General features: G+C 43.4%; 1 protein-coding gene across 1 annotated transcript; it reads left to right on the forward strand.

The window, feature by feature from the left end:
* The first annotated feature begins 34 nt into the window (after positions 1–34).
* Positions 35–19,914, forward strand: LOC139564385 (melanin-concentrating hormone receptor 2-like). Its single transcript, XM_071383867.1, has 5 exons — positions 35–165; positions 1,227–1,436; positions 15,300–15,494; positions 18,335–18,454; positions 18,994–19,914. Exons 1-5 carry the CDS (start codon positions 107–109, stop codon positions 19,322–19,324), a joined length of 915 nt encoding a protein of 304 aa, XP_071239968.1. The 5' UTR covers positions 35–106; the 3' UTR covers positions 19,325–19,914.
* Positions 19,915–20,230: the final 316 nt, after the last annotated feature.

Consider the following 20,230-nt stretch of genomic DNA (forward strand, 5'->3'; position numbering starts at 1 on the left):
TGTTTACATCGGATATGTTCTTTAATGTAAATCATCACACCCCCTCCTCTTCCTTCAGTCCTGTCTCTCCTGAAAACATTGTAGCCAGGCACAATCAAAGCAGCAGATGGAGAGTTTCCATGGAGCCATGTCTCCGAGAGGCAGAGAAAGTCAAGGTTGGAGTCTGTGAGTAGATGTTGAATTTGATCACTTTTTGGAATGACACTACGAATGTTCAAGTGCCCCCCTAGTAGTCCCTTGGGCTTAGCTCGTGGGTCCCAGATGACTCGAGAGTGATTGACACATTGAAAAAAGTTAAATTTTCTGTGTTTTCTGACGGCTGGGTTTAGGCCGTTTTGTTTCGTTTTGATTAGGGGCAGTTCGGTAGCGCAATTAACAATCCCTCCCGCCTGCACTGGATGCGGGGAACTAATTAAAACAGCTTGCGTACCAGAAGCAGAGTCAGGGATCGCATATAGCGACTTTGGTATGTTTGAAGAGTCAAAATCTATCCTGGAGCCGGGTGAGTCGAGAGAAACCATAGGACCATAGCACTCACCCACTTCCACAGCGGCGACGATCAGTGGACGAGGCCATCCACCGCTTTCCACTCCGGTGCGTATCGCTGGCTCGGTGATGTTGGGCCCAGGATTGAGTTGCACATCCCCGGATAGCAGGAGGGTAGTGAACAGGTAGTTTAACAGTTTCCGATAAATGTTGGACTTGTGTTTGTTGCGCCTAAGCGGTTCAGTAGAATAAGGAGCGAGGTAGACTTGGCCATTATTCAGAACATTATGGTATGCTGTGTACTGTCCGCTCCCGTGGAACGGTGAACCAATGTGTTTGGTGTTAATATTCTCCGGTAGTAGACTGATTGTGTAATCCCAGCAAGGACGCACTGAGATTATCAGTAGAGCAGCTACATAACTGACAATCATGGCAGAGTACTGGAGATAAAACACATAATTGCGCTTTAACTCTTTGCATGAGTTACTTAGCTGGGGTCGGCGTACACCTGATGGTTTAGATAAAATTACAGCATTCGAATGAGAAGCGGCACCTGCCGCACCACCCTGTCTTCCGTCCGCCATTTTGTCCGCCAGGTTGTTAGCTTCCAGCCCCAGCACAGATTGTTGCTTTGTTGTTAGATGTGATAAGCATGCAGTAGTTATGCAGTCCACTATTGTTCGTTCCGAATGTGTTTAACACAGAGTACAAACAGTGTAAAGATGTGTGTTATTTTACAGGACCACAAAGAAGACCGTTCCAGACGTATACATCTGTAACCTGGCCGTGGCTGATGTGGTCCATGTGACGGTCATGCCCTTCCTGATCCACCAGTGGGCGCGGGGGGGGCACTGGGTGTTTGGCAGCACCCTCTGCACCATCATCACCTCACTGGACAACTGCAATCAGGTGGCCTGTGCAGCCGTCATGACCGCTGTCAGCCTGGACAGGTGAGTAATGTGATATGGGAGTCAGTTTGCCTTGTGCTGTATTGCCGGTTGGCAATACCTGGTTGGCAATAGAGCACAGCTAGGAGACCGGCACATAAAAACACCAAAATTACAATTAAGTAATCCATTTCTGTCCTAAGCCCTGATCTTCACATTTTCATATTTGGAATGTCCTTGCATTCCATGCACTGAGTATGTAATCAGACACTTCATTAGATTCTGATCATAATTGGGGAGTTGACTTTGCCAAGCTGTTGAAGGTTAAGTGTCTCAGTAGTGGAAAAAGGTGTATAGTCAGTTCAAATCAAAGTTTATTGGTGGCGTACACGATTTGCAGATGTAATCGCAGGTGCAGTGAAATGTTTATGTTTCAACAGTGCAGTAATACCTAGTATAAAATATCCAAAAAGAAAAACATTTCTAAACAAGAAATTAAGAAATCAGAACGAGCAATGTCAGAGTCCGAAATATAAATAAACTCAGCAAAAAAAGAAATGGCCCTTTTTTCAGGACCCTGTCTTTCAAAGATAATTTGTAAAAATCCGAATAACTTCACAGATCTTCATTGTAAAGGGTTTAAACACTGTTTCCCCATGCTTGGTCAATGAGCCATAAACAATAATGAACACGCACCTGTGGAACGGTTGTTAAGACACTAACACTTACAGACGGTAGGCAATTAAGGTCACAGTTATGAAAACTTAGGACACTAAAGAGGCCTTTCTACGGACTCTGAAAAACACCAAAAGAAAGATGCCCAGGGTCTCTGCTCATCTGCGTGAACGTGTCTTAGGCATGCTGCAAGGAGGCATGAGGACTGCAGATGTGGCCAGGGCAATAAATTGCAATGTCCGTACTGTGAGACGCCTAAGACAGCGCTACAGGGAGACAGGACGGACAGCTGATCGTCCTCGCAGTGGCAGACCACGTGTAACAACACCTTCACAGGATCGGTACATCCAAACATCACACCTGCGGGACAGGTACAGGATGGAAACAACAACTGCTCTTCACTGACGAGTCATGGTTTTGTATCACCAGGGGTGATGGTCGGATTCGCGTTTATCGTCGAAGGAATGAGCATTACACCGAGGCCTGTACTCTGGCGCGGGATCGATTTGGAGGTGGAGGGTCCGTCATGGTCTGGGGCAGTGTGTCACAGCATCATCGGACTGAGCTTTTTGTCATTGCAGGCAATCTCAACGCTGTGCGTTACATGGAAGACATCCTCCTCCCTCATGTGGTACCCTTCCTGCAGGCTCATCCTGACATGACCCTCCAGCATGACAATGCCACCAGCCATACTGCTCGTTCTGTGCGTGATTTATTGCAAGACAGGAATGTCAGTGTTCTGCCATGGCCAGCGAAGAGCCCGGATCTCAATCCCATTGAGCACGTCTGGGACCTGTTGGATCGGAGCGTGAGGGCTAGGGCCATTCCCCCCAGAAATGTCCGGGAATTTGCAGGTGCCTTGGTGGAAGAGTGGGGTAACATCTCACAGCAAGAACTGGCAAATCTGGTGCAGTCCATGAGGAGGAGATGCACTGCAGTACTTAATGCAGCTGGTGGTCACACCAGAAACAGACTGTTACTTTTGATTTTGACCCCCCCCCCTCCCTTTGTTCAGGGACACATTGTTCCATTTCTGTTAGTCACACGTCTGTGGAACTTGTTCAGTTTAGGTCTCAGTTGTTGAATCTTATGTTCATTCAAATATTTACACATGTTAAGTTTGCTGAAAATGAACGCAGTTTCTTTCTTTGCTGAGTTTATATATCAGCATATTCACTCAGACTATTGAGTCCACTGGTCCCACTCACATGTCACTACCCTACGCCTTGAGGTCTTTCTACTCTCTCCAGATGAAATCCTGCGACTCGTGAGGTGCAAAATGCCAGAGTCGCTCCCTTCCTCAAGAAACGAACACTTGACCCCTCTGACGGAAAAATTACAGGCTGGTATCCCTTTTTTTCCCAAAACAGTTGAGCGTGCTTTCTCTGACCAACCCTCTCACTGTCTCTCTCAGAACAATCTTCTTTACCCTAACCAGTCAGGCTTCAAGACGGGTCATTCAACTGAGACTGCTCTTCTGTGTCACGGAGACGCCCAATCCAATCCAAACACTGCCAATCATGACTCTCTCTCTCCTCTGTTCTCATCCTCCTAGATCTATCCACTGCCTTCGACACCGTGAACCATGGTCCCGTGTGGCTCAGTTGTTAGAGCATGGCACTTGCAACGCCAGGGTTGTGGGTTTGATTCTCACGGGGGACCAGTACGAATGAAAATGTATGCACTCACTCCTGTAAGTCGCTCTGGATAAGAGCGTTTGCTTAATGACTAAAATATAAAATGTAAACATAATCCTCTTCTCCACCATCTCAGGCGCTGCACACTCTTGGATTGTGTCCTGGCAGGCCGCTCCTACCAGGTGACGTGGAGAAGATCTGTGCCTGCATCACATACTCTCACTACTGGTGTCCCTCAGGGCTCAGTTCTAGGCCCTGTCCTCTTCTCTCTATACACCAAGTCACTTGGCTCTGTCATTGTAATTGGCTGTCATTGTAAATAAGAATTTGTTCTTAACTGGCTTACCTAGTTAAATAACAGTTAAATAAAAATCCTCACAGGGTCTCTCCTATCATTGCTCTGCGGATGATACTCAGGTGGCGACACACATCTCTGCGTGCCAGGAAGATATCTCAGGCCACCACCTCAACCTCGACAAGACAGACCTGCTCTTCCTCCCGGGGAGGTCCTGCTCACTCCAAGACCTCTCCATCATGGTTGACTCCACAGTGTACCCCTTCCGGAGGGCAAAGAACCTTGGCGTGACCCTGGATAACACTCTGTCATTCTCTGCAAACATCAAAGCAGTGACTCACTCCTTCAGGTTCATGCTCTGCAACATCTGTAGAATCCGATCCTTCCTCACATGATAAGTGGCGCAGGTCCTGATACAGGCACTTTTTATCTCCCATCTGGACAACTGCAATTCGCTGTTGGCAAGGATCAAACCCCGGCAACTTAACCAGAATGCCGCAGCACGCCTAGTGTTAAATCTTCCCAAGTTCTCCCATGTCACCCCACTCCTCCGCACACTCCACTGGCTTCCAGTCGAAGCTCACATCCACTACAAGTGCATGGTACTTGCATACAGAGCAGTAGTAGGAACTGCCCCTCCCTACCTTCAGGCTCTGCTCAAACCCTACACCCCAACCCGAGTACTCCGTTCAGCCACCACTGGTCTTTTGTAAACTAACACCCTACCAGCACTGACTTTGTTGATAGCTACTTCAAATGTGGATGGGGTGTGTTCTCTGGTGTCTCCTGTAGTCCACGATCAGCTCCTTCGTTTTGTTGACATTGATTGAGAGGTTATTTTCCTAGCACTACTCTGCATGGGCTCTCACCTCCTACCTCTTGGCTGTCTCATTGTTGTTGGTAATTAGGCCTACCACTGTTGTGTTGTCTGCAAACTTGATGATTGAATTGGAGACGTGCATAGCCACACAGTCATGGGTCAACAGGGAGTACAGGAGGGGACTGAGCATGCACTCCTGTGGGGCCCACGTGTTGAGGGTCAGCATGGTGGAGTTGCTGTTGCCTACCTTCACCACCTGGGGTCAGCCCGTCAGGAAGTTTAGGACCCAGTTGCACAGGGAGGAGTTCAGACCCAGGGTCCTGTGCTTAGTGGTGATCTTGGAAGGCACTATGGTGTTAGAAGGCTGAGCTCTAGTCAATGAACAGTATTCTCACATAGGTATTCCCCCCCCAAACCCTATTTTACACTGCAGCTACTCTCTGTTTATCATATATGCATAGTGACTTTAACTATACATTCATGTACATACTACCTCAATTGGCCAGACCAACCAGTGCCCCCGCACATTGGCTCACCGGGCTGTCTGCATTGTGTCCTGCCACCCACCACCCGCCAGCCCCTCTTTTACGCTACTGCTACTCTCTGTTTATCATATATGCATAGTCACTTTAACCATATCTACATGTACATACTACCTCAATCAGCCCGACTAACCGGTGCCTGTATATAGCCTCGCTACTGTATATAGCCTCGCTACTGTCTTTTTTACTGTTGTTTTTATTTCTTTACTTACCTATTGTTCGCCTGATACCTTTTTTTGCACTGTTATAGCCTATAGATAAGCATTTCACTGTAAGGTCTACACCTGTTGTATTGGTCGCACGTGACAACTTTGATTTGATTTATTCCTCTTGTCCAGGTGGGATAGGGCAGTGGGCAGTGCAATGGTGATCGCGTCATTCGTGAATCTGTTTGGGCGTTATGAAAATTGTGGTGGGTTCAGGGTAAGGTGGAGGTGATATGAAGGGTGCCGTCTTTCTGTGTCCTGACACTCTTTGTGGTCACCAAAGATCCCATTGCATTATCGGAAGAGTTTGGGTGTTAACCCCGGTGTCCTGGCTAAATTTCCAATCTGACCATCATACCATCGTGGCCACCTAATCATCTCCAGCTCCAAATTGTCTCATTCCTTCTCCCCCCTATAAGTTTTCCCCAGGTGTATATATATATATATATATATATATATATATATATACATACATACATACATACATACATATATACGGTTGAAGTCGGAAGTTTACATACACTTAGGTTGGAGTCATTAAAACTTGTTTTTCAACCACTCCACAAATTTCTTGTCAACAAACTATAGTTTTGGCAAGTTGGTTAGATGACACAATACATTTTTTCAACAATTGTTTAGAGACAGAGTGAATTTTAAGTTCAATAATCTATCACAATTCCAGTGTGTCAGAAGTTTACATACACTAAGTTGACTGCCTTTAAACAGCTTGGAAATTCCAGAAAATTATGGCATGGCTATAGAAGCTTCTGATAGGCTAATTGACATAATTTGAATCAATTGGAGGTGTACCTGTGGATGTATTTCAAGGCCTACCTTCAAAACTCAGTGCCTCTTTGCTTGACATCATGGGAAAATCAAAAGAAATCAGCCCCCAAAAATTGTAGACCTCCGCAAGTCTAGTTCATCCTTGGGAGCAATTTCCAAACGCCTGAAGGTACCATGTTCATCTATACAAACAATAGTACGCAAGTATAAACACCATGGGACCACGCAGCCGTCATACCGCGCAGGAAGGAGACGCGTTCTGTCTCCTAGAGATGAACGTACTTTGGTGCAAAAAGTGCAAATCAATCCCAGAACAACAGCAATGGACCTTGTGAAGATGCTGGAGGAAACAGGTACAAAAGTATCTATATCCACAGTAAAACGAGTCCTATATTGACATAACCTGAAAGGCCGTTCATCAAGAAAGAAGCCACTGCTCCAAAACCGCCATAAAAAAGCCAGACTACGGTTTGCAACTGCACATGGGGACGAAGATCGTACCTTTTGTAGAAATGTCCTCTGGTCTGATGAAACAATTAGAACTGTTTAGCCATAATGACCATTGTTATGTTTGGAGGAAAAGGGGGAGTCTGAGCACTTCACAAAATAGATGGCATCATGAGGCAGGACAATGATGTGGATATATTGAAGCAACATCACAAGACATCAGTCAGGAAGTTAAAGCTTGGTCACAAATGGGTCTTCCAAATGGACAATGACCCCAAGCATACTTCCAAAGTTGTGGCAAAATGGCTTAAGGACAACAAAGTCAAGATATTCGATTGGCCATTACAAAGCCCTGACCTCAATCCTATAGAAAATATGTGGGCAAAACTGAAAAAGCATGTGCGAGCAAGGAGGCCTACAAACCTGACTCAGTTACACCAGCTCTGTCAGAAGGAATGGGCCAAAATTCACCCAACGTATTGTGGGAAGCATGTGGAAGGCTACCCAAAACGTTTGAACCCAAGTTAAACAATGTAAAGGCAATGCTACCAAATACTAATTGCGTGTATGTAACCTTCTGACCCACTGGGAATGTGATGAAAGAAATAAAAGCTGAAATAAATTATTCTCTCTACAATTATTCTGACATTTCACATTCTTAAAATGAAGTGGCTGACCTAAGACAGGGCATTTTTACTAGGATTAAATGTCAGGAATTGTGAAACTGAGTTTAAATGTATTTGGCTAAGGTGTATGTAAACTTCCGACTTCAACTGTATATACAGTCGTGGCCAAAGGTTTTGAGAATAACACAAATATTAATTTTCACAAAGTCTGCTGCCTCAGTGTCTTTAGATATTTTTGTCAGATGTTACTATGGAATATTGAAGTATAATTACAAGCATTTCATAAGTGTCAAAGGCTTTTATTGACAATTACATGAAGTCAATATTTGCAGTGTTGACCCTTCTTTTTCAAGACCTCTGCAATCCGCCCCTGGCATGCTGTCAATTAACTTCTGGGCCACATCCTGACTGATGGCAGCCCATTCTTGCATAATCAATGCTTGGAGTTTGTCAGAATTTGTGGGTTTTTGTTTGTCCACCCGCCTCTTGAGGATTGACCACAAGTTCTCAATGGGATTAAGGTCTGGGGAGTTTCCTGGCCATGGACCCGAAATATCAATGTTTTGTTACCCGAGCCACTTAGTTATCACTTTTGCCTTATGGCAAGGTGCTCCATCATGCTGGAAAAGGCATTGTTCGTCACCAAACTGTTCCTGGATGGTTGGGAGAAGTTGCTCTCTGAGGATGTGTTGTTACCATTCTTTATTCATGGCTGTGTTCTTAGGCAAAATTGTGAGTAAGTCCACTCCCTTGGCTGAGAAGCAACCCCACACATGAATGGTCTCAGGATGCTTTACTGTTGGCATAACACAGGACTGATGGTAGCGCTCACCTTGTCTTCTCCGGACAAGCCTTTTTCCGGATGCCCCAAACAATCGGAAAGGGGATTCATCAGAGAAAATGACTTTACCCCAGTCCTAAGCAGTCCAATCCATGTTCCTTTTGCAGAATATCAGTCTGTCCCTGATGTTTTTCCTGGAGAGAAGTGGCTTCTTTGCTGCCCTTCTTGACACCAGGCCATCCTCCAAAAGTATTCGCTGCACTGTGCGTGCAGAGGCACTCACACCTGCCTGCTGCCATTCCTGAGCATGCTCTGTACTGGTGGTCTGAATCAACTGAATCAACTTTAGGAGACGGTCCTGGCACTTGCTGGACTTCCTTGGGCGCCCTGAAGCCTTCTTCACAACAATTGAACCGCTCTCCTTGAAGTTCTTGATGATCCGATAAATGGTTGATTTAGGTGCAATCTTACTGGCAGCAATTTCCTTGCCTGTAAAGCCCTTTTTGTGCAAAGCAATGATGACGGCACCTGTTTCCTTGCAGGTAGCCATGTTTGACAGAGGAAGAGCAATGATTCCAAGCACCACCCTCCTTTTGAAGCTTCCAGTCTGTTATTCGAACTCAATCAGCATGACAGAGTGATCTCCAGCCTTGTCCTCGTCAACACTCACACCTGTGTTAACGAGAGAATCACTGACATGATGTCAGCTGGTCCTTTTGTGGCAGGGCTGAAATGCAGTGGACATTTTGGGGGGGATTCAGTTCATTTGCATGGCAAAGAGGGACTTTGCAATAAATTACAATTAATCTGATCACTCTTTATAACATTCTGGTGTATACAGTGGGGCAAAAAAGTATTTAGTCAGCCACCAATTGTGCAAGTTCTCCCACTTAAAAAGATGAGAGAGGCCTGTAATTTTCATCATAGGTACACTTCAACTATGACAGACAAAATGAGGGGAAAGAAATCCAGAAAATCACATTGTAGGATTTTTTATGAATTTATTTGAAAATTATGGTGGAAAATAAGTATTTGGTCAATAACAAAAGTTTAACTCAATACTTTGTTATATACCCTTTGTTGCCAATGACAGAGGTCAAACGTTTTCTGTAAGTCTTCACAAGGTTTTCACACACTGTTGCTGGTATTTTGGCCCATTCCTCCATGCAGATCTCCTCTAGAGCAGTGACGTTTTGGGGCTGTTGCTGGGCAACACGGACTTTCAACTCCCTCCAAAGATTTTCTATGGGGTTGAGATCTGGAGACTGGCTAGGCCACTCCAGGACCTTGAAATGCTTCTTACGAAGCCACTCCTTCGTTTCCCGGGCGGTGTGTTTGGGATCATTGTCATGCTGAAAGACCCAGCCACGTTTCATCTTCAATGCCCTTGCTGATGGTAGGCTTTGTTACTTTGGTCCCAGCTCTCTGCAGGTCATTCACTAGGTCCCCCCCGTGTGGTTCTGGGATTTTTGCTCACCGTTCTTGTGATCATTTTGACCCCACGGGGTGAGATCTTGCGTGGAGCCCCAGATCGAGGGAGATTATCAGTGGTCTTGTATGTCTTCCATTTCCTAATAATTGCTCCCACAGTTGATTTCTTCAAACCAAGCTGCTTACCTATTGCAGATTCAGTCTTCCCAGCCTGGTGCAGGTCTACAATTTTGTTTCTGGTGTCCTTTGACAGCTCTTTGGTCTTGGCCATAGTGGAGTTTGGAGTGTGACTGTTTGAGGTTGTGGACAGGTGTCTTTTATACTGATAACAAGTTCAAACAGGTGCCATTAATACAGGTAATGAGTGGAGGACAGAGGAGCCTCTTAAAGAAGAAGTTACAGGTCTGTGAGAGCCAGAAATCTTGCTTGTTTGTAGGTGACCAAATACTTATTTTCCACCATAATTTGCAAATAAATTCATAAAAAATCCTACAATGTGATTTTCTGGATTTCTTTTCCTCATTTTGTCTGTCATAGTTGAAGTGTACCTATGATGAAAATTACAGGCCTCTCTCATCTTTTTAAGTGGGAGAACTTGCACAATTGGTGGCTGACTAAATACTTTTTTGCCCCACTGTATGCAAATTGCCATCATACAAACTGAGGCAGCAGACTTTGAAAATGTATATTTGTGTCATTCTCAACTTTTGGCCATGACTGTACAATCACAGACACACACATATATATATATATATTACACACTACCAAAAGTTTGGGGTCAAACAGAAATGTCCTTGTTTTAAAAAATATATTTTTTTAAATTTAAAATAACATAAAATTCAACAGAAATACAGTGTAGACATTGTTAACATTGTAAATGACTATTGTAGCTGGAAACGGCAGATTTTTTATGGAATATCTACATAGGCGTACAGAGGCCCATTATCAGCAACCATCACTCCTGTGTTCCAATGGCACTTTGTGTTAGCTAATCCAAGTTTATAATTTTAAAAGGCTAATTGATCATTAGAAAAACCTTTTGCAATTATGTTAGCACAGCTGAAAAATGTTGTTCTGATTAAAGAAGCAATAAAACTGGCCTTCTTTAGACTAGTTGAGAATTTGGAGCATCAGCATTTGTGGGTCCGATTACAGGCTCAAAATGGCCAGAAAGAAAGACCTTTCTTCTGAAACCCATCAGTCTATTCTTGTTCTGAGAAATGAAGGTTATTCGATGCAAGAAATTACCAAGAAACTGAATATCTCGTACAACGCTGTGTACTACTCCCTTCACAGAACAGCGCAAACTGGCTCTAACCCGAATAGAAAAAGGAGTGGAAGGCCCCGGTGCACAACTGAGAAAGAGGACAAGTACATTAGAGTGTGTAGTTTGAAAAACAGACGCCTCACAAGTCCTCAACTGGCAGCTTCATTAAATAGTACCCGCAAAACACGAGTCCACGGGGTGAGCCGAGCGTCCCTGAGTCACCGCTTCACTGTTGACGTTGAGAAATGTCTAACTTTTGAACGGTAGTGTAGGTAGGGGTAAAGTGACTATGTATAGATAATAAACAGCAAGTAGCAGCAGTGTAAAATCTAGGTGGGGGGGTTGTCAATAAAAATAGTCCGGGTGGCCATGTGATTAATTGTTCAGCAGTCTTATGGCTTGGGGGTAGAAGCTGTTAAGGAGCCTTTTGGGCCTAGGCTTGGTCCTCCGGTTCCGCTTGCCGTGTGGTAGCAGAGAGAACAGTCTATGACTTGGTTGACTGGAGTCTTTGACCATTTTTAGGGCTTTCCTCTGACACGTACACACTACCCTCTGTAGCGCCTTCTGTTCTAATTCCGAGCAGTTGCCATACCAGGCGTTGATGCCACCGGTCAGGATGCTCTCTGGTGCAGCTGTATTACTTTTTGAGAATCATATGAAAGGGTATTGTGAGCATTGCATTGTGAAAAGTATTTCTAGATGAATCATTGATTAGGTGTGAAAAAGTTATGTGATTAAGTGTGTCGTACTTAGTCATTTGAAAGTGTTTTTAAAGTAAAGAAAAAAACAGCCTTTTGATTTTTATACTAAGAGTTGTGAAATTTTACACACATACTTGTGAAAATAGTACAAAAGCAATATATTTTTTTAAATAGTCATGTCTATGCTATTATCTATATTTCTCTATATTTCTCTAGGTTTCCTATGGAAGATTGAAAGTATTATTTAAAACAAGAGATATTCCCATTCATGTCAACATTCTCTGATGAGTGGACTTCCACCATCTTTGTGGTACCATTTGAAAGTAGAAATTTCAACAACAAAAACATTTGCAGTGGTGGGTATTAATAATGGAGTCGAGGGAAGCCAAAACATGTTCTCCAAAATATTGACCAAGAAAAAAAACAGATAAAATAATGTGTCTTTAATCTCTAATAACCAATCAGCATTGAGCTAAACTGAGTGAGCTCACCTGTGAATGGTCCTGTGGCACCAAAGAAAATATCAAGGGAAGCCAGTTTGGATTTGGCTTCACACCAATCACATCACATCGAGAGCAAAATGTAATTGACAGAAAAAACATGCATCTCGTTGTGTTGTTGTCCTCCGGTGGCTAGCTAGCTAAACTTGACCCTTTCCTAAATTAGCCATGGATGGAGATAGGGATTTGGACTTGTGGTTTTACTTAATTCTCCATACTGGCCAATGAGTATAACGGTGATTCTGATCCAAACCTAAATTCATACATTGTGCCCCTGGCCTGAGAGGATGGAAGTTCAATATGTAGCTAGATTTAGTAGGTTAAAGTTAACTAGCTGGTTCATTGTTGCCCATGAAAGGAACTTAGGCTAGCGAGCAAGCACTTTAGCCAGGTAGCCTATGACAACAAAAACTAAAAGTGTACTGTGTGACAGAGTTATAGACTGTCAACATGAAAGAGAGGAGGATGACATTGGCGTAGGGTGAGTCAACATTTTTTCAACTAGAACGCACGCACGCACGCTCGCACACAGAAATCAGAACCACGCTGAGTGGAGTAGATCATTTTTTGTATCTTTTAGTTGTCGCAGTATTAGACTAAGCATAGGTGATTTGATGACGTTGAAATGGTACTGGAATATTGGAGGCAGCTCCTGTTTTCTTTGAGACTTGCTGTAGGTCATGTAACTCTCTGTGGTTCAAAATCAATAGTTGTTTAGTAGTCCGAAAATGTTAACTTGCTTGAACATGCTGTAGGTCATGTAACTGTTTGTTACATGCAATATGGTTTGTGGATTTCACCGGACAGAGGTTGCTCTCTGGTTTTGTGATGAAACAAAGGTGTGCCACTGTCTTCTTATTGTCTCGGCCTTAGACCTATATATCACGGTCGCAAAGGCATATGAACTAACAGGTTATAGTGAAAACAACACAATTATCACAACACATGTAATATAGCTTTTGGGGGGGGGCTTCACCAGTGATTTTAAAAAACTAAATTATTAGAAAATAGTTTGACAACCCTATTTCTAAGCTTTTAAATGATATCAATCTCAACTGTTTGTCTTTTCCATAGAGAAAGACATGGATATCTCATGGTGTGGTGGGGTATGCAAAATAGGCTATCTTTGAGCAACTTTATCTCTTGAAAGCTTTTGCATTCAGGTCCAAAAAGTCACTTTCTGAGCACTTCAACAATGGGCAAATATGTAGGTTTCGTTCAAATCAAAGGGGGTGCTGTCAAAAAGTGATAGGAATTCAAATGGGTGTACCCATTAGCCAGGCTAACACTCCACTGTAGTGCATTACGTACAGTACTGTTCCTAACATTTCCTTTCACAGGCGTTGTGGTACGAACGTGGTGTAGGTTAACACTGTGCATTCACCATACACTCTACATTCCATGACGTCTGTGATTGCATTCCTATTTATACATCCATAGAAAACTAAAGTACGTAATCAATAATGTCCTTTAGTGTTCCAAATTGCCGTTACACTTTCTAAACTTGATTTACCATCCAATCCAGGGACATTTCTAGACGTTTCACTCTGGTTTTTGTTAAATTCACTCTTATACAAAATGCCAGACGAGGTACAGTAGCATAACTTGGAGGGGAAATCCATTTCCCTCAACTTCTTAAAAGTGATATCTGGCTCAGATTAGGAACAACAAACATATTTGTGGAAGTTTAATCATGTATGGGTTTTCTTTAACCCTGAATGCCCTGTTTCTAGTGATATGCAGATGGTGTCATGGCTTGAGTTGTATAATTGATAGCGTAGCGGCCTCCAAGTCAGTGTCGCCTGGGTATTAAAGATATGCCAGTTGGATGCCGAACCCACTGACAATCGTTTCTAGCCAACTGTTCTGCTCATGATCAAAGTTACCTTTCCATTCGTTCCAAGCCAGCACAAGATGACAACTCAATCATCTCACCCGCAATCTCTACACACTCTCACTCTACAGTCTCATCTGCACTGTATTACAGATAGTAACATAGTGACCCTACCTGACTTTGTGTAGATTGGTTGGCTGACAACGTCACAAAAACAATGTGCACGCTTCAATGGAGCAGAAGTCCGTAAGTTGTTGTGCTTTCTTGTCAAATGCTAATATTGCTCAAATTCGCTAGCTAGCTAACCAACGACTTTAACAACGTATTTGAGAGGCGACAAGTGCTCATTGTGCAAATGTATTATGTTTTCAATAAACAATGGAGACAAAATATCATTTACATGTTGTCAACATTCTAAAGCCAACCTTGTCTGTTTTGCCCCACAGTTGTGCACGCGTCGGTTTTGTTGCTAAACAACCAACCCTTCTATAGATTGTTGTGTTGTCGGTCTATGTCTGCAAGGATAGAAATGAGGTTATTTAATGGGGATGTATGCTTGTGGCATATAGTGTCACTGACATTTAGGGCCAGTTTTGCGCTCTCATGATAACACAATTGGAAGAGGAAACCATACATTCACTCCAGCTGTTGCATCCTATAGATAATTAAATCAGCATGTTTCTATGAATGATGTACCACTGACATACATGAAGACCATGGTATCGTGCTGCTACTGCTGCTGCTGCTGTTCTTGTTCTTGTTATCTGAATATTGTGTAATACAGCTTGCTTATTTAGGCAATTAAAAGATTGATTTGGAGGTTGGTCTGATTGACAAAAGCATTGACAAGAGCATTGATAAACTTACTGGTTTTCCTGGTTTCAAGTACTGGTGCAGATTTATCATAGGACCAGATCTAAATTCACTGTATTGTTACTCACTTAATATACATGTAAATGAATGAGGACTAATTTAAACTAAACTTGCAGGCAATTAAATCCCATTCTGTTACCCTTGAAGGTCTGAATCCTGAGTCCAGTCATTCGATCCTGTATCCTGTTATCTCTAACTATATGGGTAACACAGAGAGCCATTTGTCTGTGTGTGAATGTTTAAAAGAAACAGGATAATGTGGTATAATACATAGTCATCTACTCCCACTCACAGATAATACATCCCTGTTGTCATGTCACTTCCCTAACAACCCATGTCACATCCTCTTGGTGCTCTTTTTGCATTTCACATGTAGCGTTTTGGCTTTTAAATTAGGTTTCATTGTTATGTTTCGCATTAACAGACAACCATAGTTTTGTCAGATTTCCCCTTAAAACGGTTTAATTGGTCAGTTCCTCACATTGATCTATCAACTGTCTCATAGGTACCTGGCGGTGGTGCACCCGTTCCGTCTGATGACCATCCGAACCCGCTCTAAGACAATCTGCATCAACCTGTTTGTGTGGGTGGTGTCATTTGTCATGGTCCTTCCCGCCTGGGTCCACTCCAAAGTCATTCGCTTCCCTGACGGACTGGAGAGCTGCTCCATGAACCTGGTCACTCCCAAAGAGGTGCTCTGGTAAGGCCACAACCCTGACATGACATCAAATCAACATTGAATTTGGGTGGATATTTCATTGAGTTGACCAACATGATTTCAACATGGGGTAAACCAGTCCATGAAATCATGTTGTTGGTTTGCGCTTGAAATAAATGTTCAATGTTAAAATGAATACGAGATATGATGTTAATAGAACTTGGTGTCAATGTATATTTGTCTGGTGGAGTCAGAGGTCAGATGAGTCATGCTGGTCTATATCATGATACTCTACTCCACCGGTTCCCAAACTTTTTATAGTCTCGTACCCCTTCAAACATTCAACCTCCAGCTGAGTACCCCATCTAGCACCAGGGTCAGCGCACTCTCAAATGTTGTTTTTTGCCGTCATTGTACGCCTGCCACACACAGACTATACGATACATTTATTAAACATAAGAATGAGGGTGAGTTTTTGTCACAACCCGGCTCGTGGGCAGTGACAAAGAGCTCTTATAGGACCAGGGCACAAATAATAATATAATAATAATCAATAACTTTGCTCTTTATTTAGCCATCTTACATATAAAACCTTATTTGTCCATCAAAAATGGTGAATAACTCACCACAGCGTTAATGAGAAGGGTGTGCTTGAATTTCTGAGCGCAGCCCTGTCCAGAAATCTGGCAGTGGCTTCTGATAAAATTAAATTTTCACAGAACCGCTTGTTGCAATTTTGATAAGGCTCTCTTGTTCAGATATCCGTAAGTGGACTGGAGGCAGGGCATGAAAAGGATAACGAATCCAGTTCTTTGTGTCGTCCGTTTCAGGAAAGTACCTGCGTAATTGTGCACCCAGCTCACTCAGCTGCTTCGCTACATCACATCTTGAGTTCATTTGCACACAAAAAATCATACAATGATGGAAAGACCTGTGTGTTGTCCTTGTTAATGCAGACAGAAAAGAGCTCCAACTTCTTAATCATAGCCTCAATTATGTTCCGCACATTGAATATAGTTGCGGAGGGTCCCTGTAATCCTAGATTCAGATCATTCAGGCGAGAAAAAACATCACCCAGATAGGCCAGTCGTGTGAGAAACTCATCATCATGCAAGCGGTCAGACAAGTGAAAATTATGGTCAGTAAAGAAAACTTTAAGCTCGTCTCTCAATACAAAACAATGTGTCAATACTTTGCCCCTTGATAATCAGCGCACTTCTGTATGTTGTGAAAGCGTTACATGGTCGCTGCCCATATCATTGCATAGTGCAGAAAATACACGAGAGTTCAGGGGCCTTGCTTTAACAAAGTTAACCATTTTCACTGTAGTGTTCAAAATATCTTTCAAGCTGTCAGTCATTTCCTTGGCAGCAAGAGCCTCTCGGTGGATGCTGCAGTGTACCCAAGTGGCGTCGGGAGCAACTGCTTGCACGCGCATTACCACTCCACTATGTCTCCCTGTCATGGCTTTTGCGCCATCAGTACAGATACCAACACATCTTGACCACCAAAGTCCATCTGATGTCACAAAGCTATCCAGTACTTTAAAAATATCCTCTCATGTTGTCCTTGTTTCCAGTGGTTTGCAGAAGAGAATGTCTTCCTTAATTGACCCCCCATAAACCTAACGGATATGTACCAGGAGCTGTGCCAGGCCCATATAATTCACTGGCTTGTATGTGAAGCAGTAATTGTTTCAAAACATCTCCTGCCATGTCACTGATGCGTTGTGAAACAGTGTTGTTTGATGAAGGCATTGTCTGTATAGTTTTTTGGCCTTTTCTCACAGAATTGTTCTAGCCATATCCGTGGCAGCAGGAAGAATTAAGTCCTCCACAATAGTATGTGGCTTGCCTGTCCTAGCCACTCGGTAGCTCACCATATAAGACGCTTCTAGCCCCTTCTTATTAATGGTATCTGTTGCTTTTATACATGTCTTACAACTCGAAAGTCATCTTTATTCTCGCTCAAAAAACTCTCGTGGCTTATTTTTTCAAATTGTAATGTTTCATTTCTAAATGACTGCGCAAGAGTGAAGGTTTCCCACGAGAGAGTAATGGTTAATGTGATCGGATGTTAATTATATGACTAGGCTACCTGTATTTGACATTGTGTTGTTATTTCGCTGAACACTAGATGGTTTCAGTTTTGGCAGTGAAACAAGGCTACTCAGGAGAGAAAAAAAACCTCACCCAAATGTACAGCCCCGTTGGAAAATATAAATGTACTGTTTGAAAATGTGAAGAATTGTGAAGAACAGGAATACGACAGTGAAATGCAGTTTTAAGAAAATACCAACAACAAAAAAGTAAGAGATAAGAATAACAAATAATTAAAGAGCAGCAGTAATAACAATAGCGGGGCTATATACAGGGGGTACCGGTACAGAGTCAATGTCAAGGTAATGTGTACATGCAGGTAGAGTTATTAAAGTGACTATGCGTAGATAGTAAACTACATTCTATCTAATGATCAAATGTATTCATTGCAGTGGGACATCCCACTGGGCACAGACATCGGTTCTATGTCTAGTTTTGATTGACATTTGGTTGAGTTGTTTGGTTAACGTGAATTCAACGAAAACTGTAACCATTTAGGTTCAGATGAAATGCCCTTTACTTTCTGCAAATACAATTAGTTTTCCACGTTGATGGAACATTCCTCACATTTTTGGGTTGAAATGATATGGAATGGAAACAACATTGATTCAACTAGTTTTTTTTCCCTGTGGGACGGTGCTAGCTACTGCAAGCTGACACACATGTTCTCTCTCTCTCTCTCTCTCTCTCTCTCTCTCTCTCTCTCTCTCTCTCTCTCTCTCTCTCTCTCATATTTATATATATATCTCTCTCTCATATTTATATATATATCTCTCTCCCCAGGTACACCCTATATCAGACCATCACGTCTTTCTTTCTGCCCCTGCCCCTTATCATCACCTGTTACATGCTGATCCTGTGCTATACCTGGAGGATGTACCTGAAGAACAAAAGGGAACGGCGGTGAGTCGTGCCCGCTGGCAGCTGCCCAGTGGGCACACATGGGCGTGCATAGAGCACGGCTGGATAACGTCATACCCTGGGCAGGGCGAGAGCCTATGGTACCTCTAGTGGCAGAGAGCGTGGCCATTATCTCTAGTGGCAGAAACGTAGTCGTGGTTATCAACCGTGGCAGAGGCTGATAGTTACATATAGACACACAGAGGTACTGGATACAGTAAATGTGAGGCACTAGAAATAGAGATGCCCACAGGTATGAAATTACAGGTTTTGGTGGGTGTTCTAAAAGATTAATTACATTAAAACAGTTCTATGCTGGAGAGAACTAACGGTACCATGACCTCCCCTCAGTAATCTAGTCATTAGCCGTCTCTCTCTCTGTGGGTAGAAATTGAGCCTGAGGACAAGGTTATCCACTCAGTAAACCAAAATATTAGAAAAAAATATGGGGATGACTTATCTAATGCAGGAGGGACTTGTTGATTTATGCTTCTATGCTGGTCATTATTGTCACTAAGCCATGGTTCCTCTCCCCTCCTCAGCTTCAGTACTAACAACCAGTCCCGGGAGCGAGCCATCCGCCTCACCAAGATGGTTCTGGTCCTAGTGGCGGTTTTCCTGGTGAGCGTAGGGCCCTACCACATGCTCCAGCTGGTCAACTTAACAGTGCGGCGGCCCACGCTGGCCTACTACACCTGCTACTACCTGTCAGTGTGCCTCAGCTACGCCGCCAGCAGCATTAACCCTTTCATCTACATCCTGCTCAGCGGACACTTCCGTCACCGGCTCACTTACCGCAAGCCGCCCAGCAGGCCTGTTGTTGAGAGGGAGCCTAATGGGCCCCAGGTCCGTACACCACACTCCAGCTTCTGACAGTCTTGTCCTCAAAGCAGGCACACACACATACACACACACACGCGCACACATGGGTTCATGGACGCACACAAGCGCATCCCCACACACGACCGCACCCCCCCACACACACACACACCACCACCACTACAGCCTGTCCCCAGCACACTGCGTGGGGCATTACCTATGGCAGGAGCATTACCTTTTGATCAAGGATTGCTTTATTTGACATTGTGGATTGATTTACACCTCAACAGGATCAGAGAGTGTTATTATTTATTTTCTATTATGGTTTTCAAACGGACTGTACGATAGCATTGGGATATTGCAAGGATTGATCCACTATCATTTTGGATTTACCTGAATTCGGCTGACATTACTTTCACTGTGTATTTTAATGTATAGCTAAACCACAAATAACACATTAAGTGTTTGCCATCAACACATAGTTTGGCATTTGTTTTCAACCTATAGTTAGTGTTGCTATATCATTAATTGGTGCATTGATTGTATTGTGTGGGACTTTGAACACACAGAAACATCTGTTCTACTGTACTGTATGTACGGCTAACAGTGCTGAGACTGCTGAGTGAATAAAAAATGTTTTACCGTTAGACTGAATGCTAAGCATTGGACTGGGATCGGTCCAGGGTGTTTTGGTACTGTCTGGTGTTAACTGGGCTGGACTGGGAACTGGTCCCAGGATGTAACGGTATTACTAGTCAACAGACTGACTGACCACGGGCCACAGACACACAGCACCACCAGGGGCATCTAATCAAACAACTCCTCCTTACACTCGCCCAGCTTGTGATCAATAAAAAGCCGATAGCAAACCAGATCAGACAGATAGGCACAGCGTCACACCCCCGGCAAGGCTAAGGGGAGACTACAGTGCAACCCCTCCCCTCTATCGTTCTCTCTCTA

Source organism: Salvelinus alpinus, chromosome 35, assembly GCF_045679555.1.
Source record: "Salvelinus alpinus chromosome 35, SLU_Salpinus.1, whole genome shotgun sequence".
NCBI lineage: Eukaryota > Metazoa > Chordata > Actinopteri > Salmoniformes > Salmonidae > Salvelinus > Salvelinus alpinus.